Source organism: Malurus melanocephalus, unplaced genomic scaffold (genome assembly GCF_030028575.1).
Source record: "Malurus melanocephalus ecotype Western Australia unplaced genomic scaffold, MMel_1.1 scaffold_441, whole genome shotgun sequence".
Taxonomy (NCBI): Eukaryota; Metazoa; Chordata; class Aves; order Passeriformes; family Maluridae; genus Malurus; species Malurus melanocephalus.
In genome coordinates, this window is record NW_026623673.1 from 304,953 (window position 1) to 331,248 (window position 26,296).

Genomic DNA, 26,296 nt, shown 5'->3' on the forward strand with positions numbered 1-26,296 from the left:
GAAGAGCTTGAAACCCATAAGCGTATTTTTGAGTGAGGTTTTAATTAGAACCCTATAGTTACCTAGTATACCTTTTAATTTACAGAGAAATTGCTAATATTAACAAAAATTATTCATGTGAAAACAAATTCCTTCTTGGGAGTATTTTCCTGTCTTTCCATTTCACGCTACATTTTCCTGTGTCCTTTATTATGAATAAATAACATTAATGGTTTATTTTATTTATAAATATTCTTTTTTTTTCCCTGAAATCTGAAAATAACATATGATGTTATAAATTTGGAGAGAACATGGATTTACTTCAGAAAATTGGCCACCTGACAGATAGCTTGTTCTGTTTCCTAAACAGCCTAATACATATTATTTCAGAAAAAGACTTAAGTTCTCCATACAGCTTTAAAGACTCTGTTATGGCACCACTTAAATATATGGATTTTTCTCCCCTGCCACTGGACTGGAGATTGAAAATGTGAAAAACTAACTTTCCTAACAACATGAAACAGTTTGTCAACCTGCAAAATTAGTTTGTTCTGAAAATCTCGATATATGTGTGTGTGAGTGTTTACCTCTCACTCACTCCTCATGAAAGTACCATAATGGTAGTAAGTGGTGTATGAAATTAGAGTACAGAACATTTGCTCCTAGCTGATACAAATTAGTAAATTAAATTTTTGATTGGTCGAAACCCTTGGAAGTGTTGAATTTGGACAAAATTGAAGAGAAGAAAAACAAGTAAAAATACTCAAATATTTTTTGGAACATTGCACCTAGTTTTAATGAGCTATGGATATGATGGAAAAAGCTTTGATTGAAAAAAATCAATATTTTGAATTCCGAGATGGAAACATACAATGCTTTCATTTAGAAGTGATTAATTTTTGTCTACTGGTATCAGTCTCTAATTTTTCCCTTCATTGACCTAATGAAAGTGGAAGTTTGTGAGGCCAGGTTTTCAGTCATCTAGTGAGCARCTGTTTCAGGATCTCACTGCAGGCATTCAGCAATTGTCCTGTAGTACAATTATGGCTAATATTGGGCTGTGGAAAAATCCTGTTKACTTTTCTGTGACAAATGGCACTTGCCCCCATCAGAAGGGCAGTCGGGATATTTTATGGATGTTATAGATGTGGAAAAAGAACTTGGAGACTGGAAATTACCTTAGATCATCTTTCTGTTTTCAGTCTGCCTCAGTCTGAGCTCCTTAGTCAATGCAGGATTATCTAACCCCTTTCTTTCCTCCTGTCTGTCTTTCTAGGAGAGATGGAGGAGCTGGAAGCTCTCTGGCTCACTGGCATTTGTCACAATGAGAAGAATGAGGTTATGAGCAGCCAACTGGACATAGATAACATGGCAGGTGTCTTCTACATGTTGGGAGCAGCCATGGCCCTCAGTCTCATCACCTTCATCTGTGAGCATCTCTTCTACTGGCAGTTCCGCCACTGCTTCATGGGCGTCTGCTCTGGCAAGCCTGGTGTGGTCTTCTCCATCAGCAGGGTGAGTGACATTTACTATCAGGGAGGAGCAGAGGCTTTATTCAGACACTCCTAGGTACTGCAGAGGGGAATATCTAACACGCAGATGGGACAGGATGGCAGTCCTCACAGCGTCATCTTTATGCTGTTACTGTTGCAGAAACATGTTTGCTTTTTCTGTGACATCTCTGGTCTCTGCTGGATAATGGTTAAAGAAATGGAAATTTCACATGGAAATGAAAACACAGTATAGAGACAGGYTGACTGTTACTGTTTGCTCCTCCAAAGTGAGTTGTGAGGAGGCCAGATTTGGGGGCCCCCCAAATGTAATCAAGTAATGATGGATAATATGATTAGAAATGTGTGAGTTTTACATTGTCCTCTATATTACAGCTTTTCAGCTGATCTTTTATTAACTAGAAGTGTGACATCATTGACAGTCAGAAGTCCTTAACCAAAAGCCATGCCTGGAAACATGCAGAAATCCTTCCACAGAGGATGACCACATAAACTTAGCAATTGCTTTATGCAAATCTGCCTTAGGATATAACATTTACATTTAAAGCAGATTCTAGCTATTTCTGAGTCATCATGTTGCTAGCAGTATCCCATTTGGAGCTTTTTTTCCCCTTCTTTCAAGCCACTTGTCCTTTCTCCTGATCCATTCTGAAGTGAGGTCAAATCTTGGCATTTTTTAGCTYAGCATCTGATGTAACAGAATTTACTTTGATTGTACAAGGAGTATATAATTGCTACATAACGTACTGGAGAGAAATGACAAAGCCTTTTGAATGCAAGGGCACAGCCTCTCTTCTACAGTGTTAGTTTCCAATGTGGTTTAGTCTGGAGATGAGATGGGGCRTTGTGTTTGCTGACCCATAGCTAAGAACAGATTGTTTTGTTCTGTGGTTATCTGTTAGATCTGGGCCAGGTTATGAAAGGTCTGAAAAGTGTTAATCATCTGCTGGCTGCTGAGAAACCATGCTAACATGATRTGATGGTATCCATTTCACAATTGGCATTAATCATCAGGCACYATTTGGCAGGTCAGGGAATAAAGGAGCCCCTTTCCCTCTGTTCCTAGAGATAGCCCTTGCAAACAGTCTGTGTCATGGGTCACATCAGCTTGTAGAGAATGTGGAGTTATGAGGTTAAATAGAGGGCTTTTGCTTTCAGGGACGTCAATTTGAAGCCTGTTATGACTGTTAAATTTAACAACGCAATTAAAAATTCTATTGTACCTCAGTTAACCAGGTGCAAAAGACCTATATACCTATTCAACAGCACTGCTCTTTCTCTGTTTCGTTTTCTAATCTGTGCTTCTGATTAATGTAGCTAAATTTATGACAAATGAAGCTGTTCCCTTTTTAAGATAGCTTCTGTCTTGTTGATTCACTGATGTCCAGATGAGTTTCAAGGGCCAAAATAGACTTTCTTCCTTTCATCCACACAGAAACATTTGTCTTGATTCTTTTAGTCCCAAGGATACTATTGTCCCCATTTGCAATTCTGTGTTACACCTACTAGATTTGACTAACTCTTACAGATGTGAGCAAATACTCCTGCATCCTATGGATATGATTTGAAAGCAGAACAAGGGGAATGGAGGGAAAAGAAAAAATATGAGGGTCAAGGAAGAGGGGCAGAACAGCAAGGGCTGATACGGCAGATCTGATTTCATTTGATTTGATTGTGCTTCATGATGAAAGGCTGACAGGCCCTATTATCCTACAGGAACATGTTCTTGATTCACGGGATGCTTCCAAGTTCAGGTACCCTTTTGTGTATTTTTTGCAGGATGGCTCACCTTCCTGCTTTCTCTCATTTCAGGGTATCTACAGCTGCATCCACGGCGTGGCCATTGAAGAACGCCAGTCAGCAATGAACTCCCCCACAGCAACAATGAACAACACCCATTCCAACATCCTCCGTCTGCTTCGGACAGCCAAGAACATGGCCAACCTGTCAGGGGTCAACGGCTCACCACAGAGTGCCCTGGACTTTATCCGCCGCGAGTCATCCGTCTACGATATCTCCGAGCACCGCCGCAGCTTCACCCACTCAGACTGCAAATCCTACAACAACCCCCCCTGCGAGGAGAACCTCTTTAGCGACTACATTAGTGAGGTGGAAAGGACCTTTGGCAACCTGCAGCTGAAGGACAGCAATGTGTATCAGGACCACTACCACCACCACCACCGCCCCCACAGCATCGGCAGCACCAGCTCCATCGATGGGCTCTATGACTGTGACAACCCTCCCTTGTCACGCTCCATCGGGAAGAAGCCCTTGGACCTGGGGTTACCCCCTGCCAAGCACAGCCAGCTGGGTGACCTTTATGGCAAATTCTCCTTCAAGAGTGACCGCTACGGGGGCAGCGGGACCCACGACGACCTGATCCGCTCAGATGTCTCTGACATTTCCACTCACACGGTCACCTACGGCAACATCGAGGGCAACGCAGCCAAGAGGCGGAAGCAGCAGTACAAGGACAGCCTGAAAAAGCGCCCGGCCTCTGCCAAGTCCAGGCGGGAGTTCGATGAGATAGAGCTGGCCTACCGCCGGCGCCCGCCCCGCTCACCYGACCACAAACGCTACTTCAGGGACAAGGAAGGGCTACGGGACTTCTACCTTGACCAGTTTCGGACCAAGGAGAACTCACCGCACTGGGAACACGTGGACCTGACGGATATCTACAAAGAACGGGGAGATGAGTTTAAGCGTGACACGGGAGGAGGAGGGGGTGGATCCTGCACCAACAGGGCTCACCACAAACACGGCTCAGGCGAGTTTGGCGGAGGCAACGAGCACAAGCACGGTGTTGTGAGTGGGGTCCCAGCGCCGTGGGAGAAGAACCTGACCAATCTAGACTGGGAGGACCGGAGCGGGGCTAATTTCTGCCGCAGTTGCCCTTCTAAGCTGCACAACTACACGCCATCGACGGTGGGGCAGAACTCCACCCGCCAGGCCTGCATCCGCTGTGAGGCCTGCAAGAAAGCGGGCAACCTGTATGACATCAGTGAGGACAACTCRCTCCAAGAGCTGGACCAGCCACCTGCCCCCGTGCCCGTGGCCACCAGTGCCACCTCCTCCTCCAAATATCCTCAGAGCCCTTCCAATTCTGCCTCCAAGGTGCAGAAGAAGAACCGCAACAAGCTCCGCCGGCAGCACTCCTATGACACCTTTGTGGACCTGCAGAAGGATGACTCAGCCCTGGCCCCTCGCAGCGTCAGCCTCAAGGACAAGGGCCGCTTTTTGGAGGGGAGCCCCTACGCCCACATGTTTGAGATGCCAGCCAGTGAGACCACCTTTGCCAACAACAAGTCCTCAGTGCCCGCCACCAGCTACCACCACCACAACAACCCCGGCAGCAGTGGGGGCTACATGCTCAGCAAGTCGCTCTACCCCGACCGGGTCACCCAAAACCCTTTCATCCCCACTTTTGGGGATGACCAATGCTTGCTCCACGGCAGCAAATCTTATTTCTTCAGGCAGCCTGTGGTGGCAGGAGGGCCCAAAGCCAGGCCAGACTTCCGAGCCATTGTCACCACCAACAAGCCGGTGGTCTCAGCCCTTCATGGGGCTGTGCCAGCCCGTTTCCAGAAGGACATCTGTATAGGGAACCAGTCCAACCCCTGTGTGCCTAACAACAAAAACCCCAGGGCTTTCAATGGCTCCAGCAACGGGCATGTTTATGAGAAACTCTCCAGTATTGAGTCAGATGTTTGAGTGAGAGGGGAAGAGCGCGGGGAGGGACTGGGGGTGTATGTGGAGCATGGGAGGGTGGGGTGGGATCAATCCCATCCGCTGCTCTCCTGAGTCGTCCTTACTTTGTGGGATACCAGAGTTCTGAGTAGTGCAGCACTGGTGACAAGTGCCACCTCATTGGTTTCCCCTCTTCCTCCTCCTTTCCCAAGCCTCCCGTTTTATCTCTTTTTCCATGTTCTCGCTCCTCCCATTCTCCTCCATTCCTGGCCATTGCACTTTACAGTGATGTCGGAGTTGGATATCCTTGCTCGCGATTTCAGGAAGCAGAGAAAAAGGCAGGGAAGGGGTGGGCTGAGGAGGAGCAGCAGTGACTTCAGTGTTCACTTCTGCTGGCTCCCAGCAGGGAAAAGCGTGTGTACACACACGTGTGTGTGTGTGGCAGGAGGAGGCAGTGGCAGCAGTGTAATGGACATGCAGGAAAACATGCTTGCTCAGGCAACTCTTCCTAAAACTGCCTAGAAAAGARTAGCATTTGAGATGTGGAGAAAGTGAAGGGAGAATAACAAGACTAACTTGATGCACTTACATGTTAGCTATATTGAGGTTCTTGTGACATTATTTTGTGAAGACTATGGGGGTTTAGGGCTGAAATATATATATATATATATTTGCGTATATGCTGAGAAATTTTAAGTTAAAATTTTGAATTGTCTGCTGGGGAGTGTGGAGGGAGGGAGGGAAGATTTGTCCTCAGGTCAGGCTAGTGATTTCACTGTGGCTGTTACAGCCATTGAATCTATAGCAGACCAGTGGGAGAGAGAGAAAAGAGGTGGGGTCTGAGTTTGGGAAAGCTGTTCAGCAGCCTCCCTGACTCCAGGGCTGGTTTCCCAAACTCAGCCAAAAGATGCTGGTTTGCACTGAAGTAAGAAGAATCTGAGGAAAGAGGAACAGGGTTGGTTCGATAGCTGTGAGCTGCTCACTAGTTGTGACATTCAGGGTGGGAGCAGTATGTAGTGTGGGTTTGCCTATATGCGAGTATATATGATAACTTTATACTTGAAATGTCTGTGAAGAAAGCAAAATAAACCCACTGTCCTATGAAGTGTCTGGAGAACAAACACAGTAGAACAGAGCTTAAGAATAGGGAAAGGTGGGSAGTGTTTTCACTGTCACTTCAGGGGACACCAAACCATTTTGGCATGTGCTTTTGGCGAGGAGCAGAGAGAAAAAAGGAACTTAGTCCTTCTGCTCACTCTACCCTTGGCCAGCAGATTAGAACAAAAAGAATAGGRTGCCCTCTGCCATTGCTGGAGAGGGAAAAAGAAATGCTGTAAAAGGGTGCACGTGGTGGCGGTGGTGCTGGTGGACTGTTTCAATGCCTCCTTGCACATGTGGAAATGGGAGGAGGGTGTAYGCACCCATGGGAAATACATGTGTATATTTACTATTGAATGTACAGAGGAAGTACACAGCTTGTCTTCCTGGGTAGGGATGTGCTTGAATAAATGCCAGAGTGCACAGAAACTTGTGCTGAAGACTGAAGACAAGATGTGCAAAGCTGAGATGTGTGTGTACATGTGTGTGTGCCTCTGTGTGAAAGAGAGAGATACTAGCACAGGTGAAAAGCTGGAATAGCCTAGGGTTTCCCATCCCTGCAGTTGTAGTGACAGCTTTCCTGGTGCACTTAGTATCGATAAGAGTGTTTTTTGTGTATCATTTTAGATGCAGGTTAAACTGAAGGAAAATGGTAGGAGTGAGAAGCTGAACACCCCTTTCATATGCCATCCTTCTCCTGAGGTGGGGGTGTGGACCGACYTCTCCCATCCTGAGAGATATGGCGAAGTCGCTACTGCTTATCCTGGGTCTGTCCCAGTGTCTCAATCACCATGGCTCGCCAGGGGAAGGGTTGAGAGAGTTCTGTGCTGAGAGCATGGGGACACTGCTGAGGATTGACTCTGAGGGGAGATGGCAGCCCCGTCTTTATGAGCCACTTTTCTTGGAGCTGAAAGCCACCTCTCTGACATTCCTCACCACACCATGGTTGATTTTATCTTAYCTTTCTCTTTTTAAGCCAACAGAAGGCCTTTTAATTATTATTTATTTTATTTATTTTTTAAGCTGAGGCAGGGGGGAGGGTGGGATTTACCTGTAAAGTCAAAGTGTGTGAGGAGAGGGTGGGCAAGATTGGTGAGGGGACTATTTTCTTATATTTCGCTGAGAAAATTAAGGAGGAAAGAGGGAAAGAGTCTTTGTAATGCCACCCCCTAGTCTTTGGGGTAAGGGAACTTCTTACTCTTTCCCTCTTCTCTCATTAYGAGGACAAAAAGGAAAAGAAAAGAGAAAAAAAAAGAAACCAAACAAATTAACAGAGCGATCTGCAATCCAGAACACATGGCAGCTTGTCAGACACCTCTGACAGTGGCCACCAAGAAGGCGTTCCTTTCATTTGTAAATATTTCTTTTTTATTGCGTTTTTGTATAAATTGGTGTTTCTCTTCTTGTGAATATTCAGGTTGTGGGGTGGGAGGGAGGGGAAGTTTGTTTCTGTTCTGTTTGTTTTCTATGACTTTTCAGGCTGCATTTTTGGAAGCGGTTTACGCAGGTCGAGGCCGTATGAATGAGGAAAAAAAAAAGAGAGAGAGAGAGAGMGAGAGAGMGAGAGAGAGAGAGAGAGAGAGAGAAACCCATGTTTGTTGTGCTCCCCTGAGGCCCCCTGTATTGCCCTGTCACCTTTATCTTCATGAATGGAAGACGCCGGAACGTCACTTCAAGCCTTGCCAGCAGGGTTTCATGTTTTGATCGGAACACCCCCAATTCCTTTTTGCATATAAACTCTCTGTACCAGCATCTCTCTGTGGAGTTTGGGCCTCCAGGCACTACGCTGTCTTGATAGTGGTGGGGTGAACCATCAAGTTGGCCACTCAGGTCGGACCATCACTTTGACATTAAGAGACTTCTCCAATGCTACTTTGGTTTAGAAATCTTGGACCTGGGAAAGCTCGTGATAATTTCTGGTATTTCCTAAGGGCTTGGGGTTGGGGAGCTTGACAGCTGACGAGGGCAGCTAATCTCTTTGGCGGTTATCTTGGTACTTTTCCCTCCCCACCTGGAACGAGGAAACCTGGAGGGTGGCTCTGCAGGGAAATTATGCTGAAAACAAACCAAAAAGAAGTTAATGGAACTTTTTTCAAATCTCTTCCTAAAGGTTCTGATTTTTGTGTTCTGGGTTGAAAGTTGGTTCGTATTTTCTCTGAACTGGTCTGTCCCTTGTTCTACCGATCGGCAAATGATAGTTTGCCAAAACCATTATCTAGTATTCATACTGTTGTAGCACTGTTACCACTTCGAGTGCTCTGCAAATATTAACTGTGCCACAAACCACTCGAATGCTCTAGGGCAACCAGAAAAGAAGAACTGGAAATTCTGGACTGAACCACTGGTCTAACCACAGGAGTCTGGTATTTTGCCTTCTCCCATAATATATTAGGCCATGTGTCCATCAGGTTAATCCTTTCTCCTATAAGCGATCTTTTCTGGTTGCTTTGTTTCTTTTAGTTCTGACAGGTCAACAAGTTTTGGGACAGAGATGAAGGGGAAGGGGTGGGAGGGGGGTGGGTGTAATTCATAATTCAGAAAATAAATCAATGATGTTATTAAACTCTGATTATATATTTAGAATTTTAGATTTGGTGTATTTTCATTGTAAGTATTCAAGTGAATCAAACAGGTAATATTAGCAGCAGGTTTTGTCTAAACTAGAAAACCACCCATGTGCTGTTTATTACCTGTCCAGAAAAGAATGGGATTTCATACCAGAGCCCGACAAAACTCCACATCCCCTACCTTACCATTTCTCTCTCTCTTCTGTGGAAAAACCAGTATTTTCTGTGGCAGTGGCTGGGGACATTTCCTCTCTCTGAAGTTTTCTGCACACAAGAATACTGAGCAAAAACCATTGTGTCCTCTACAGTTGATGACCTCTACTGAATATTTGCAGACAGCCTCCCAGGAAAGATTAGGCACCTTTGGCAATGTTTCTGACATTTACCTCCTCACTTCTAGCCCCAGGCATGGCTCTCTGAGAGGTATTTTCATGAGCCATGTTCTTCTGAAGTGGTACTGGAGTGTATGTACTCAGCTGAAGGAGGATGTGTGTGAAGGAGACAGAGGAAATATTAAAAAAATATCAGAAATGTGCCATGCACAGTGGAAAGCAGCTGGCAGGTAGAACTTGCAGCCATGGATCTCCACACCATAAACCTTGTTGGAGTATTCACACCAGCTTTTTACTGCAGTGCAGCACTGCACAGGCTGGTGTTGTAGTTCTCTGTCTCCCATCACGCCTCACAGCGAGGGCAGTATCAGAACTTGGAATTGTCRCATCCTAAGTAGGCAAGAAAAGCTGCAGTCAGAACTTGTTGTCAGTTGAGACAATGAAGCACACCGTCCCCACCTCAACAACAAGAACAAAAAAAATCCCATTTTCTCTGAAATCCAGCATGCGTTGTCAGAACTCTCCAGGTGAGAATCCCAGTGGGTTCAAACTGCTCAGCAATATCAAAGTATGAACTTTGCCTGTAGGGAATTGATACTTCAATTTCCAGCATATAGGGGGAGGAAGGTTCCTTGGTGATGTCCCAAAGGATTTGATGGAGGGGTTAAGAGTTGGCAGGATGGGCCTCTTCTTCAGCAATACCTGCTGATGTTGAGCTCCTCACTCTGAGAAGACGCTAGCATCCATCTTGAATAATGYCCCTTTGTTCATTCAGATCAGGTTGTTGCTCACAGCAAAATTATCAGCAAAAGAGAGAGGGGGAGATAAAGAATTAATATGATGGTGGTGACAGGTTAAAGTGATCAGAGATACCTCAGGGATCTTCATAGGCAAGTCTTTGCTTTAGAGCTTTCTATCAAATACGGCATATCCTCCCACCTCCATTGCTTATCAACAGATGGAAGCAAGCCTGGGAACACAGCCAATGATCAGACTTAGGCCTTTCACACATCCTCCACTCCAGTCAAGCAACCTTTGATGAGCCCTGCTCGTKGAGATGGGTGGGAGGTTGCATGTCCCCACGCATTTTTGGTTGCCAAAAAGAAAAGGAAAATGGAAGGGGCTAAAGATCAGGAGTGTTGATGAAAGGACTTTGTGCTGACCCTCTGTGGCCTCTCTCTAAGGAATTACACTTCACTCTTTCTTCTCAATCYAATCTGGCAAAGGGTAGGGTCCAATTATGCATCCTCTCTGTGGCATATGCCTGGGTCACCACAGGAGCCCCTGGGAGCTGTGTGTGAGAAAGGAACCAAATTGCTGGCAACAAATGGGAACAGACTCCAAGCCACGATCCCCATCTGCACCCACTCTTTCCCATAAGTGCTTCCCTGCTGCTGAACACACCTGGCGTGTCCACCTGGAACACACCTACCATGCTGCTGGATGCTGCAGGGCACATTGAGATAGTAACTAGTGGGACCTGACTGTCGTCCCCAAAAGGGCTTATTTTCAATTTGCAGCCAAATAGACTTCCAAGCCATAGACCCTCGCTGCATTCACCTACTCTTCCCTGTGGCTTCCTCTCTCCTTCCCCATCAAAGGCAAACTGGGGTGCCAAGTGTCTCACTGGCAATATGAATACTATTGCTTCATCGTTATCATGGGCCCCCTGGACCTCCCTGGGGCTGACTGCAGACAAACCTGGGTGTCTGCTGCTAGAATGGCAGCAGCGAAAACTACTTTGCAATTGGCTTTGAGTTTTTTTCTCCATTTCTTGAGCATTCCCAAATTCCTATCCTAGCCATGCCATTTGAGTGAATTCTGCCACCCTTCTGCCATTGCTGACAACGAAACTGACAYAGCATAAACTTGCTTGTGTATAGAAAAAGACAGTGAAACCATATTGAAGAGAGCAGGACTCATGTCTGCCAATGTCAAGGGTACAATCCCCTGAGTGCTAAGATGAAGAAGGATCTCTATGATGTTTTAGTAGTTACAAATCTCTTAAGCTGCTGGCTTCCTGCCATTAAAGGTTCACAGCAAGCACTGGTATACACTCCAACAGGTAGAAAAGAATTCCATGCTGTGGAACAGGGGTTCCTCTGGGCACGCATACACATACAAGACATGCTGGGGAAGTCAGACATACACAAACAAACCTGAGACAGCAGGAAGCTGTATGTACACACACACACACACACACACACACACACACACATGACATGGTGTACATTGCAGTACATTTAATGACTCTGTCCCACAATACATTTTTGCCAAGTAGGAACAGCGTGACCTTTCCTAATGTTCTGCTGGTAGTTATTTAATTTATGTATTCACTTTGTGACTTTTACATCATCTGCTTTCTTGACTGCAGCATTATTATGTAAATATGTCTGTATATATGTACAGAAATTAGCTCAAGCAATTATATTCAGGTTGGGAAAAGGGTGGGTTTTATATCTGTACAGTATTTCCTTATTAAATAATGGCATGGGGGGGTTGGGAAAGTTAACTTCTAAATTGTGGTTTTATTGGTCTGTGGTGTTTGAAGTTGTTTCAGTGGTTGCTTTGCTGGTTCGGAAAGTTTATCTGGATGTTATATGTGTGTGCCAAGAAAGGGTCCCCAGAGAGGGGAGGTTTGGGATTGGTAAGGGGTGGTGGGTAGCAGAGGGTGTTAATAATTTCCTGTAATAAAAGCTGTATTGATTGCTAGGGACTGTTTGTGTGAGGCACAGGGCTGTTTCCTTCTCTATGTGCTTTGCTCTTTGATTATTTCCTCTTTCCTGGTCCCCATTGTCTTCTCCCTGGGATGTCAGCAGAGTACATTTGTTACTGTGGATTACAGGGATCTCCCTATGGGCCTTCATTCCAGACCAACTCTTCCCTCCCCCTCTTTTTGTGGCCTTTCCAGTACCAGTGAAAGGGGAGGTGACATGGTCTCAGACTCTCTGTGCCATTCTTGATCACTTTATTTCCTCTGCGTTGTCCTTCCCCTTAGCAGAACCTCATTTTCGGGTGTTTTGATCTCTCCAGCTGCTTACTCCCCCATCTCCCTGGCCTCTTATCTACTTTCCCATCTTACACTGATTCTTCAATTTCATCYCTCTGCCTTTTCCCTCAGAATTGCTTCGTTGGCTGTTTGCCCACTCTCCTTCTCTTATTACTGTCTTGTTGCTCTGTTGTCTTCATCAACCTGTGCAAYGCTGTGTAGAAGATGAGTGAAGGGCAGGCCTCCACTTCTCCTCTCCTGGAAAATTGTAGCCATGACCAGATTTTTAGAAGATGATATTTTGTAGCTGTTTTTGACTTCTCTGTCATGTTCACTGGGGTGGTRTTCTGCTCTTGCACACTCAAGAAATAAGAAATTATCAGTATGGCAAATTTGCCTGTGCAAGGGAGCAGTGAAATTGTATTTTTTGAGAAAGCCCAGAGAAAGAACATAATTTCTGTCCTTGATGGCTGACTGGAGAATTTATAGCAGGGGCAGATACAGTTTTTATCCACTCCRGGTTGACCCATATCAAGATCTGTACAGTTTCTTTGCTTTTACTCTATATGAATAAAGCAAGGTTTCTGGAGAGAAGTATACTATCTTTTAAAAGCACAGGGCACTTCCTTTATTGCTTAGAGGCTTTTAAGGACCCATGAGATGTTCTGCTGTGTTGCAGAACTGGGAGCCAGTGCCTGGTAGTGTTTGGTCCCTTTCTGTCTGACAAGTCAGTATAAGCTGGTACTTGGCATTGTCTGCTAGGGTTTGTGATCTGATGTCATAACAGTAAGGAGAGTGATAGAATGGTGAATAAGCATAGAGAGAGCCAATGTGAAACTGGTAGGGGCTCTAGGCAGATGCCAAGACATCTCCCTCCTTCCCTTTTTGGCAGTTTGCATTGTTCCCTAATGAGCAGTCCATCAACCCACCATCCTCAATGTCCCTGGTGCTGGCTGCTTATCCCTGAAGACACAAAGGTCTTCTGGCCACTGTCTGAGAAAGGGCCAGTCAGCCTCTCCCTTTGTGTAGTGTCATTGTATGAAGTCATATGGGCAGTGCAGGGGGCAATGCAAAGGGTCAGCATGGCYAGAGGTTACTCAGAGTCTTGTCCCAGCTGCAGCTGACTCTTGCTCAACCTGCCATTCCATTGCAGGACTGTGTTTCTGATTCTGGGTGAGAGAAAGCACCACAGCCCTGTGGAAGGGAGCTCTGCTCACAGGGGTGAGAAGGGTATCATCCTTCTGATGTACCCTTGCTCTGATGCTGGCATAGCTGTTCCAGCATGGTGCACGGARGTCTGGGTACCTGTGAGTACCTGGCTACAAACACTTGTAAGTCGGGGAGGAGGGGTATGTTTGTGCCTTTGAGTGACTCCTGGCAGAACTCGAAATCTAAGTGGAGCGGGAAATGCTGGCCCATTTAGTGCTACCATAATGATGCAGATAAGTGTCTCCTTGGGAGTACATCCCAGAGATTAATTTATGGCCAAATAGTGACTTACCTTTCTGAACATCACCAGGCCCTTTGCTGTGTTTCCTTTGCTTATCTGATGTGCCAAAAGTAGAGCATAACAGCAACATTTGCAGGGTGTCCAGAGAGAATGCATCCAGTACATGAGACTTCTCTCTAGGCCCTTAGGTGCTGGCTGCCAAGTCCCATGTCAACTGGAAAAAGGTTATACCTGCCCCTGAACAGACAAAAATCAGTCAAGGGGATAAAGATCAAGTTTTGTACTTTTTCCTCTGCTTTCCTTCCAGGCCTTGGAGCCAGATCCATCTTCACAGGCAGCTAAACTCCTTYGAAATTCAAGGAGCTTTCAGAATAGCTCTTTAGGGGTTTAGATGCCTGGAATGGCTTTTTTGGATCCTGTTCCTTGTGTGGGCCTCTTCCTGCCGTGCATTTTGCCAGGATTCATCTCCCAGGAACCTACCATGCTTGAACATAGCTTAGAGGGGTTCCCTCTGCTTGGGATCACCATGTGTATGTTGCATGCCTGTCACTACTTGTCTGTATTTCTTGCACGTGTCTACTCGTGGAGGGCAGGGGTGGGTTCATATTGGTATGTGTATTTATGCAGCCTGCACACATTTGTCTGTGTGGTGCCGCTGTGCGTGTGCTTAGGTGTTTGTATGCATGTGTTTGAGCTGAGAGAAAAGGGATGGGAGCCGTATGCTGCTAAAGCCAGAGGATGGGTACCTGCAGGTAACTYGGCAACCCTCTTGTTCCTGCCTGGTACATCCTGGCATGGCTGCTTTGTTTGGATTCTGGGGGGCCAACTCTGAACCAGTGAGGAGTCTGGAATGCAGACTCCTGTCGAGGGTTTGACTACAGCACCAGAAACCCATTCCTTGTGTTCATTCATTTCTGTGCTAAATCCACTGTGCCACATTTCCAAACCATCGTGCCATACTCATTACCTACTTTGGCCTTAATTGGTAGGTGGAGCAGGAAGACAATCACTGGTAAGGTCTTTTGGGAGACATCTGGTCAATCTGATCTGTGACTGTAACAAGAGGCTCTCTTGATATTCATTTTGCCTTCTCCTCGGGCAATGCAAGCACTGAAATTCCACTTGCAAGAAAGCACTAGCCTGTACTTCCTTGCTCTTGTCTCAGATAGACACAGGAGTAAACTGAGCTGAGGTGAATCGGTCTCCTATCCCGCCATCACTTGGAAGACCATCAGTGTTGTGCTGCTTGGAGCTGAGTAGTAAGCTTGCAAATTCCACGCTCTGGAGGGCTTCCGTTTGTTCAGAGGGCACAGTGAAAAGGGAGAGTGGGAGGGAGGGAACTTTCTGCAGCCATTCACCATTGCRTTCATTTCCAGGAGAGATCACAATGCTGCTAGCACCAGAGAGGATGAGCTGCTGGGAGGGCTCTACAATGCCAACCAGCACAGCACTTTAACTGGCCCAGCTGCTGAACAAGACACTGCTGTCCTCTGTCAGCAGAGAGAAAAGACAATCAGGACCCGATGAGGAGATGCCATGATTAGTCACACAAGGAAGGAGCAACATTTAGGGGCTAGGGCTCTCATCATTTACCCTATCTTAAGTCTGCTTGTCCAGCCCTTTAGTGCTGGTGTCACTGGGCCTCTTAGATGGTTTATTTTTCTTTATATATATGAAATGAAAGAGAATAATCTGTGGTCTCCAATGACTCATTCTATCAGACCACATCCTTCCACCTCCTCTGCTTTCTTCCATGTCCAGCTGCTCTTTCCTCTCCATCAAATTGTATCCTGTGCTCTGCCAGGTTTGTCTTTTATGGAAGAGAAGATATATGTGTGTGAATGCTTGTACACGTGTGTGTGTGTGTATTTTAGGTATTACTGCTTTTTTCAACATGCTATACACCTAAAAGCTCCTAGCAAGCTGGAGCCTTCAAGAGGTGCTGTAGGAAATKACCTTCCCACTGGGCAGCAGTCAGTGAGGAGGTTAACACAGAAAGCTGCTAGCTTTGGAGGCCTCTTTGCCTGTCTGGTTGCTTTTCCAATCTTCGGAGCAGGCTGTCTCTCACCTGTGGTCAGAAACACAGCAAACTGCTCTTTTTAGCTTTGCATTTTCAAAATTTCTAACTTGGGGGGAAAATAGTTTGTTGTTTAGCTGTTAATTTATTTTGTATGTTTGTTTGTTTGTTTGTTTACACAGTCCTTTTAGTGGGCGCAGGGAGGTGTTTTCAGCAATACAACTTTCCGAGACCTCAGTTCTGTGCGGTTATTGTTTGTATGGTTCAGCTGTATTTGGGGTCTTTCCTTTGTACATGTTTTTCCTGAATGGCAGGGCTATCTTGAAACGTCTCTTTGCCAGTGACCAAAGCACCATCTATAATTGGAGGTGAGGGCTGGTATATAGTGGAGGCAGCAGCCTTTCGGGAAGTAGCTTTTCACTGACTTCCCTGTGGAGTCACAGAAGACAAAATATTTAATTGTTGCACAAGTGGGCTTTGGAGGTTTTTTGTTGTAGTTGTGGGGGTTTTTTCTGAGTGGTTTTTTTTTTTTTTTTTTTTTTTTTTTTTTTTTTTTTTTTTTTTTTTTTTTTTTTTTTTTTTTTTTTGGTGCTCCCTTTCTTTCCTTCCTTCTTGAATTTTTCTCCTTTTTTTCCCTTAAAAAATATTAAAATGTTTCTCCAGTGACCTTTGGCCATTGCATCGAAGGCTGCTGCAAGGCAGAGAGCCTGTCTGACCCTTGGGTCCTGCCCTTCTGAAGCTACTCGAGGTTGTCCAGGTGAGGACGGAATTGGCAGTTTTCCATGGCAGTTGTTGGGACAAGAACCCTGTAGTTGCTGAGGGACCTGACCCAAAGGGAATGGTCATCCACAGCAGATCATCCTCCAGTATGTGTGGGTTGTGGGTCAGGCAGGAGGGCAGGCAGAAGAAGATGGTTCACTGGCCCCTGCACAGTCCTTCCCATGCTGGAGCAGGAGCCAGGCAGGCAGGTCTGCAACCAGGACAAATGAATGACCCTAAGTGGGCCACAGGTGTTCAGCCTTGCCTGTCCCAAACTATTTGCAACTGGGTGGGAATGACTGTCAACTTGGAAAACGTCATTCAAGGCTGAGCTGAGTCTCACAGGCCGTGAAGCAGGARCTAAAGGTGGTGCATGGGCAGCTGGCTAGCTCTCAATATCATGACACCTAAGGGAAAACCCAAYACCTTCATCCTTTGGCTGTTGGAAGTGGCTGAGGACAGCAGTGGAGGAGGGCTGTGTCTGGTAGGGTTGGGGCAGGTAGCATCTCCAGACCTGGCACAGGTCAACTTCAGCTGTATTTGCTTTCTAGCTAGAGTACATTTACTTTGGAGAGCACCTTTGATAAGCTCAGTCTGTCAACCAAAAGAAAAAGAAATACTCACCTCTAGTCTAAGTGTTCTACTGCCCAACACTGCTACCTCCTCTTCTCCTGAGCTGTTGGTACCTTGTGGTGAACCTGGCCACCCATCAGGCTGTTGAACACAGCAGATATATCCTRTCTGCTTCTGAGACCATCTTTGCCTAAATTTTGCCTCCTTTTCACACCGTTTATGCATGCATATGTGTGCACACACACACACATACACACACGCCCACCTCCAGCCACTTCACTGGTGAAAATGAGAGCCACAGAGACATGAGTGCCAAATGACTTTTTATTTCTCAAGTAAATGATATAAAAAGTTTTGTTATTTTTCTTTTTTTTTTACATATGCAAATGTAAAAGGGAACCGACAGTGAATTGGTGGTGGCGAGAGGAAATGGGATGTTTTGTAACCCTAGCTGCAGTAAAGAAAAAAAAAAAGAAATAAAAACACATTAAAAATATTTAAAAAATACAAAAAGGAAAAAAAAAAACTTGAACTATTTTGGAAATATTGTGAATAATTTTTTGATATAAAAACTAATTTTTATGTAGCATGAAAACCACCAAAATAAAATGATCAAGAATAAAAGCTGTGCAGAGGGTGTTTTTGTTTAGTTGCTGAGGGAAAAGAAAGAAAAGAGAAGCAGTGGTGTATGAGAGAGATATACTGCTGTCATGGCTTTTACTGTGAGTTTCACAATACATCATGTTTTTCTTCAATCTYGGTATTCAATCTTGGTAACTGGAATCTTGTGATTATGTAAAAAAAAAAGGAAAAAACACAACTCATTTTATATGAAAAGATTTTTTATCTCTGATTGCTGGGAAGAAAACCTTGAAAAAAAGAACAGAATGAATTTCAAGGACTCAAAAAACCAAAAGGCAAATTGAAMATGGCCATGAATTGCTTTTGAGTGCTGCATTCATCATGATTTTTTTCTTCTTGATTTATGATTGTTGAGTAGTTGAGGTATCAATAGTAGGAGGCAGATGTGAAGGAGGTAAGACAATAATGAAGGACTGAAAAAATTTTGCTTTTTTTTGTAGTGTGAGGCACAGGAGTTAAACCAGGGGCTTTTCACATTTCCTTCTGAGTAAGAGAACAAGGCGGTGTCCTTTTGCAGGATATATTCATTCCTTACAAAAACTTTCCTCCTCTCCCAGGTTTATTAAAGGAAGCAGGCTGCCTCTCCCAGTTCCAGAAAAAACAGTATGTCGTCTCAGTGTTCCAGACCCTCTTAGAAGTAATAGGCATGATTCTCTGTTCCCCTGAAGGCAGTGAGGTGTCTGTGCTCTTTATCTCCTTTGGGGGCTCTTGCTCCAGGGTCTGGAGCGCTACATTGTCTTTGAGGAGGTGCTAGCACTCACCTCACCCTGCTGTGGATCAAGGTGGTTCCTCTGCATGTGCTGTTGATCCTTTTTCCTTGGAAGACGGGAGGTGCTGGTTTCTGGAGTGGTCAAGGAAAGTTGGTAGGTTGCKCTGTTCATTCTGCCTTGAAGGTATTCTGTGTGTCTCAGTGAATCAACTCTCCTGCATATGAATTCAGCTTCCCTCCCTCATGCTCCCATCTCTCACATAATCATTAAAACACTGCCCCATCAGCTAGCAGGGGGCCTTCTCTGTTGCTCCTRTCCATTTTGTCTGTATGTCTTCCATGCTGAAAGGGAAGAGGCAAATGGCATATCATACAGCATAAAATAAGCTATTAAATAAATGGTGTTCAGCACTGACTGAGCAGTCTGAAAATCTGTAAAGTCTCAGTATCAGCTTAGACCACACCTCATCAATGTGCAGAAGAAGAATCTTGGATTAAAATCTTGTCCTGTGCTCAAGTCAGTATAGACTTGAGTGAAGTAGACAGGGAGGAGCTGGAGGCAATGGTGGTGCAGAGCAACTAGACTGGTGAGTTCTTGAATTCTCAGCCCCAGTTACAGGTGTGAAAGGGGGTCCATGGGAACATTATCTCTTGGTGGAAATAAGAGAGGGAGGGTCCTGATAGCGTAAAAAAGACCAAATCCTGAAGCAAATTCTTCGCCTCTATGGGTCTGAACCAGTCTGTCTCTCCCTATTGCCAATTTCTATGTCATGCATTATCTATCTGCTTTTTGACTCCTACAGGGAAGAAGTGACTTCCCCTGCCTTATGAAGKTTTTCTCATTATTAGTTATGAATCCAGGCTGTTCCTCCATTGAGTATCTATGGCTATAGATATCTATGGCTATTTACCATTCTTCCCACTCGTTCTGTCTCCCAGTTCTATTGTTTCTGCTCTTGTGACTTCCTGCCCTTGCGACTTCCTGCCCTTCTGTGAGGAAAAGGGTCCTTGCTCCTTTACGGGAGACTACTTTGTATTCTTTGGTGATTTATGAGGTCAGAGATGCCRTCACACACAGCTGAGGGGTATTGTTTGCCTTACTTTGCTCCAGTACCTTGAAGATTCCAATTGCTTCCTYGTGAAGAATATGGTATTTTCCACTTGTGACCATTGTGCACTTGGCTCTGTGTTTGCTACTGGCGGACACGTAAAGTGGAACGGGGTTAAAGCAGAAKCTTGGCGAATGCTCTGAAGATTCCGATTTCCAAGCATAACGTCTCAGACTCTGGAACCAGGACTGTGGCAGTGTGCTTTGCTGGAAATTCAGACAAGAGCCGTTCTACTCCAACCTCTGTGCTTGCTCACCTTCCCTTCCCTGGCGTGAAGCAGCAGGCTCATCTTCCCTTAGACCCACAGGGCTTAATGACAAAGTGGAACAGCTTTCTTTTTGCTCACCTTGCCTCTGCACCAAACTCCTCAGATATCAGGTCTTTCAGGCAGACATTCAACCATGCCAGAGGGAGAACAGAAGTCCTTCCAGTACACACAGACAGCAAAGGCAGGAGTCTGAAGATTTTGAGCACGCAAGGCCCGAATTCCCTTCTTGAAACATCTCTGTCTTTGTTAACATGAGTACTGCTGGGTTTGTTCGCCCTTATAGATGATTGGTGGGGGGGCCATCAGGAAGCCAAGATTATGTCAGTGAAAAACAGCTATTCAATGTATGTTTTTGACATTTGAACAAGGGACTAGGATTGTAGTTAGGGGTAAGACATCTGTAAAGGGGTATTTCCCATACCTGGGGAAGATTATCTGATGTTCTTTAGTTACTGAAGCAAACAATTTCAGGGCTTCTCTTAGGCCTTCCAGTTGTAAGGACTTTTCCATGTAATAAAGGCACTTCCACAGGCTCTGGTCCTTTCCTGCACACAGATAGTCCTTTTTCAGCTCTGGAAGCTGAACCTTGTTGTACTAAGATACAGGTTAAAGTATTCTATTTGGAATGAAAAAGAGCTAATGTAATGAACTAGCCACTTCTTCTAGCTTTGCATCTTCACATTGCTTAGGAACTAATTGTTCAGATGCTCTTCCTCTTCAAGCCACTTCAAGACTGTCTCTTGTGCTGCAGTAGCACCCCGGCTTGTCCTGCTGACCTCCCCCATTTTACATGCAGGAAGTAAAGGCTTCATGGCCCCTTTTTTATCTGAGGCATTAGATTAAAACTGGAGAAGCATGACGCTTTGGGCTTGTCTCTGTGGCTCTTTGATTAGTTATCCTTGCTGAGGAGACAAGACACCGAGGCCTGCCAGCTGGAAGGTTAAGCTTYGAGCAAGCATTGCCCTTCGGCAGCAGATGTGCACTGGAATACTGAGTGACTTCCACCATGCGCTCGCCACTCCTTCCAGGCTGGCCTGCAGACTCGTATCGAAGCAGAACAGAAGGAACTGGTTTCTTCCTTCTCTATTTCCCCAGCTCCCAAGGGAAAATTTCCTGGAAAGGATCAAGGGAAGGTTCTTCCCTCACTTGGAAATGCCGTTGTCTCTCCATGTAGAGTATTGTTTTGTAATGGTAGATTAAGGTAGATCTTTGGTGCTCAGGCTCTGGGTATGTTTCTACATTGTTCTTTTGAGGSAATAGAATAGTTTGTGCCACAGAGGGCAGGGCCAATTTCTCTGGCACCTTGGTCGCAAGGGATGAGCCCTGAGTCCAGCGTTTCAATCACTTAGCACTTGCTTGGCTCTGTTCAAGTCACCCTACTACACATCATGGACCTGGAGCCCCTGGGCACCCGCAGATGTGGACCATCAGCACTGCGTGCCRGGAAGAAATCAACAGTTAATGCTTTTGCCATGTTTGCATCACATAGGGAAGGATTTTTAGAAGCCCCCCAAGAAATGTATTAAATCAAAACCCATCTCATCAAAAGTTAATAGTGCTTAGATGCCCAGATGGCTTTGGAAATTTTCATTACAGAAGCTAGAAATGTTAATTCTTTTWAAAAATCTCTTTAGGAAGAGGCTGGAGTATTTAATATTGAGGTAAACTAATTGAGTTCTCTTGAACCTAAAATATTATGATACTTATCTCAACTATGAACTAACCATGAAGGATGCCCTGGGTTGAGCTGAGGATATGAAGATACCTTGAGAAGGTGCAAAAGCTCCCTCCTCAGTAGCATCTGTCACTAAGGGGGAAGTAGGTAGCATTTTGGGAAGGATTTAGTCAGAAAGGGGTGCTTGGGGGGCACACTGAATGCAAGCAGTGGCTGCTGGCTTCAGACGTAATTTTGTGTTGGTGAAAATTACTCCACCTCTCCTAACAACACYTTGCTGTGGAGTTGGACAGTATCAGTACCAGTCATTAATTTGGGAAGCAGCAAGTAAAGTGAAATGCTGTGCCAGCAGGGTGAAACCCTGAAATAAAATGGATCCAAACCACTTAGGTACTGTTTTCAGACAAGATTTGTCCATTTGATTATTCACTCTGCCACAGTCCTTACATCAAAGAATTTGTGATTTTGATGCTAAACTGAAACACATTAATATTAGCATTTACATTAACAAGTAAATTGACAGATGCCATAGTTTACATATATTATGCAAATATCCTGAAATCTTGCATGTATTTGCATCTAATTTTCTTGAGGTTAGATGAGACATACATTTTATAGGCGAAATAATTGAGTCATCCAGGCATGTGATGAGCTGGGTGACTTGGTGTGGCTTGTATGAACAGTGGTAAAGACTAGGAGCAGWGGAAAAGTACATCTGGCATTTTCATTTGCAAAAGTATTGTACTCGTGGTAGCTGTTTGGAGAAAGCAGTGTAGGAACTTCCTGGTGTAGTCAGAAGTAGTGCAGGAAGTTTATGCTGGGAGACATGATTTGGGATGGTGACAGAACCTGAAGGGCCATTCAGGGTCTTGGCCTGATTTTTTATTTGTTTCTTTTTGATATTTGAAAGAGAAACACTTGTCTCTTTGCAGCACTGTGCACATACCACCCAACTGAGATCCCCCCAGGCTCTGAAGGGATCAGGTTTTCCTACACAGGCAGGGTGACAGTGAGGAGGGGAATCTGTGATCCACACAGGAGCAGGCCAAAAGACCCCAGAGTTGCCTGTCAGCACTTCAGTACCTGGAAGGATGTTTTCTTGTTCTTACACCTCTGGAAATCATTAAGAGATGGCAGAATGCCCAGGGCAATCAACTTCTACGTCAGGTGAGTTTGGTGAGAAATCTTGCTATTCTGGCAGTGCTCTTGTTTTCCAGCTTCATTTCACTTCTTCAATTGGGCAAAGCCTTGAGTATGATGTAATTTATCCCACACTTGGACAAAGAGAACCTGAAACACAAGTTGTGATTTCTCTGTGGATTTTTAATTAGCTCTACTTTTACAGGTAGCACGAAAAAGGGCATGTATGGACCTAACCCAGAGAGATGCTGGGCTGTAGTTGCTCTCTGAGGATGTGTGCGGTACACAGGGCTCAGCCTCTGCTGCCAGCTTGACCTAATTTCTCTCAGCTGAGGCTCTACTAGGCTTCAAAATACAACTCATTTCCCTTCTTTGGAAACTTGCACATCAAGGTCTTATTGTACTCCTCACAAGTAGTCTTGAGCATCCCTTTGCTGCTTTTGTCAGGCTGCTACAAACTTTCAGCATTTACAGGAAGACTGTCAAAATATTGTACAGAAAATAATCCCCTTTTTTTTTGGTTCTGCCAGTGTGCAGTAACACCTCAGACTGTCACATTGGAGAGGCTTCWTCAAGAACCTCTTTGTATCATGCAAAGTGCTCATTCAGCTTGGCAACTCTTGATGAATTTCATCCAAGGCATCCCGGTCTGAATAGTGACTGAACTTTCTGGCCAGCTTTTCTCGGGTGTTCCTTTCAAACCTTGCAGGATGCCTTGATGTGTAAACAAACACGCAACTGGACAGAGTCTGACCTGGCTTCCTTTTGTTTTCAAAAAGCTAGGATGATAATGCCAGCTTTCCTAGGGTTACAGTTCAGCTTAGTTCAATTTCCAGCCTAATTAATTGCTCCAAAATTTTAGGTCTGTCTTGCCAGAACCACTTTAAATTATGCATACTCCTACTTACACAGTCACTGCCACTTTTCAAATATTCAAGGGTACCTTACATTTAATTTTGGATGGTTTACTCTCTCCAGGGAGGAGGCAGTGTTTTAAAAAGAAATTGCTGACGGATAAAGTGGAGCTTACATGACTTGCAGCAAACAGCAGTATGAGTTCTCAAGAACATGCATTTCTTGGACGTGTAAATTTTACTCATTTGCATTTAAAGGATACATGTGACATACAACACTGCTTTCTCATCCAGTAACATTATCATCTAGTGACATTAACTTAACGGTTAATGTCAAGTTTTTATTAACATTTACAAGCACATTGGGAGATTAATTTGTTTACTTGCATTATGCAAAACTGATTTAAGATTGTGATTTGCATTTACACACATTTACATAGTGTTTCCTGATTAATACATTATAATACACACAAATCATGTGGAAATTGCAGGCTCACATCTGCAACATAAACTTCATTTTCTGTAGTGTAATATTTGACTTATCTGGCAGAACTTTTCCAGCAGGTTGCAGCTGAAGTGAGGATATCATAAGGAGGGAAGGAAGTACAGGGATCAGAGGTGGATTATTTGTGAAACCCTGTTACTTGCCAATACCCTGCAGTCATAAATCAGAAGAAGAGGGTGCCAAGGTTAGCTGGCAGCAGGATGGGTGTCATGTAATGGAACCTGTRGACCTGGAGTCAGGCTCCTGTGAGCACTGAGTTTAGCTGAGCGCTCAGTGACTTTAGACTGGAGTGAAATGGGTGAGCAGCAAAAGGAGCCAGTTGGAGGCAAAGGGGCAGCAATCATTGCTGCCAGTCGTGGATCCTTGTGAAGGGGCTCAGCTGGGCTCGAGGTGCTCCACTCTGCTCCTTGTAACCTTTGGCTGGAGATGTCCAGGCTGTCTGGCTGGCGTGGGAAGACCAGTGGGAGGTGTAGGGAGAAGGGCAGCACCTGGTGTGGGGCTGAGACAGGATCCAGAAAGGCAGCACCCTTGCACTGAACATGGGGGCAAGGGGACACTGGGGACACTTCCCCAGTGCAGCGTCTTCCTAAGGGAAAGCACGGTCGAACTCAGGCTTGCCTTACCTCTCCGAGGCCCTAGTCCTACTATCTTTTCTTCACCAGTCACAACCTCATCCTCCTCATTCCTGCACCCTCACCCTCCTCCGGTTCTTCTTTCTGTAAATAACTTTCTGATTTTGGACAAGCAGGGATCAACAGATTCTGGAGGGGGGTGGGGAAGACACTTCTTTTGGGTTTGTTTTTTTTTCCTTTCTCTCTTGAATTTTGGTGTTTGAACTTGAGAAAATAATATCTATAAATATAAAAATATATGTATTTAAGCAAATGGATTTCCTGGAGAACTATGAAAGGAGTTAATTTTTTCCCCCTTTGATTTCTCTTGTTTCTCATTGGGGTTTGTTTTTTGGGTTTTTGTGAACTGTTGAGATTTCCAGTTCAGCATTGTTTAAAGGATGTGGAGAAAAAAAAAAAAAGAAGAAAAATCAACAAAAATATGAAAACCTTTGTGATGTATAAAACCTGTAAATAGTCAAAGATACTTTCTCTTTTCTAACAACAAATTATTTCTGTCACTTTATATTCRAAAATAAAGAAATGTACCACAGAATATCAGGGTTTAAAAAAAATTGGAACCCATAATCAGAATATTTTCTTTGTTGTCTTCATTCATTTTGTTCTTGACTTGGTGAATGCCTGGGAATTTCGCTGCATGAGTGATGTTTTAAAAGCCTGAACTGGGGGCGAGTTGAAATTCGGATGACAACGTTATCTTCAGAGTGGCTCTTGCCCTGGTGCTCACTAGTAGCTCTGGGTGGATGCTGCTGTCTTGGGGTTACATGATCAGAGTGAGGGGATGAAGGAGCCTGATCATATCCATGAAACTCAAAAAACACGTAGACAGAGACAGGAATGGGAKACTGTCTCAATGGGTTGAATCTCCCTTTATGCTGCCTGAAAATGGTTGTGGGGCTTGCATGACAAGAACCCCCACAAAGTTGCTGACATCACAGCTAACTAACCTGTAAGACACTGGAGCTATCTTGAACCCTTCCTGTCGGGCCAGCAAATGACAAGGCTTTGGCACATTGTCTACATAAATCAAAGCCCTGACTGGGGCTAAAGAGGAGTGGCAAAGATGGTAGGGAAATCTTCAATGATGTCACCTTATCCCTGCACCAGCCTTTAATCATAACCCCCAAGACTACAGGAAAGTTGAGGGAAGGAGTTGATCTTTGCAGAGGTTACCCTGGTCCAAACAAAGGAAAAGGCTTWAAAGGTTATTTGTAAAGAAATGATAAAAAGTGGCAGATTATGGAAACACAGAGCCATGCATCACCTTTAACGGCRAGAGGGCAGTCAGTTATTTTTAGGAGAGCTAAAAATAAAGAAAATGGACTAGCTGAGCTAGTCAGTGGATGCTAGACTACCTGTGGGGTGCAATTAGGAGTGTGGAACATAGCAGAAACACTCAGATACACCGAGTCAGATTCAGAACAGGAAAAGCAATGCTCAGCCAAGAAGCTCACAAGAGCCAACACAAATTAAATGTTAGTAAATGAAGATTGATAAGATGAGCAAAATTGTGAACCAGGGAAAGAAAATCTCCATCTAGTAAATGGAAAGGTAAATGGGATTATACATACATAAGCCCACGCTTATTGAAAATCCTGAAAATAGATGTTGAGTACTAATGATGAGAGGGAAGTCAATAATAGCACAGGAGAGACTGAAAGGCTCAATACTCAGTTTTTGTATGAAGCTGGAGAGACAAATCTGCAGTGCTGTTCATCACCAAAGGGAGTGGGATTTTATCTGAGACCCAGTGAGGGGCACAGCTCCAGGCTTCTGCTGCCACAGCTGCACCCCTTGATA

At 44.7% G+C, this 26,296-nt stretch overlaps 1 protein-coding gene across 1 annotated transcript in view; it reads left to right on the forward strand.

Annotated features, from left to right (window-relative positions):
* Positions 1-5,245, forward strand: part of GRIN2B (glutamate ionotropic receptor NMDA type subunit 2B) — a 200,620-nt gene extending 195,375 nt beyond the window's left edge. Inside the window, exons 12-13 of the mRNA XM_057380256.1 lie at positions 1,256-1,494; positions 3,303-5,245. Of these exons, the coding sequence (XP_057236239.1) occupies positions 1,256-1,494; positions 3,303-5,201 (2,138 nt within the window). The 3' untranslated portion in view covers positions 5,202-5,245. The remainder of the gene's footprint in view (positions 1-1,255; positions 1,495-3,302) is intronic.
* The last annotated feature ends 21,051 nt before the right edge of the window (positions 5,246-26,296 follow it).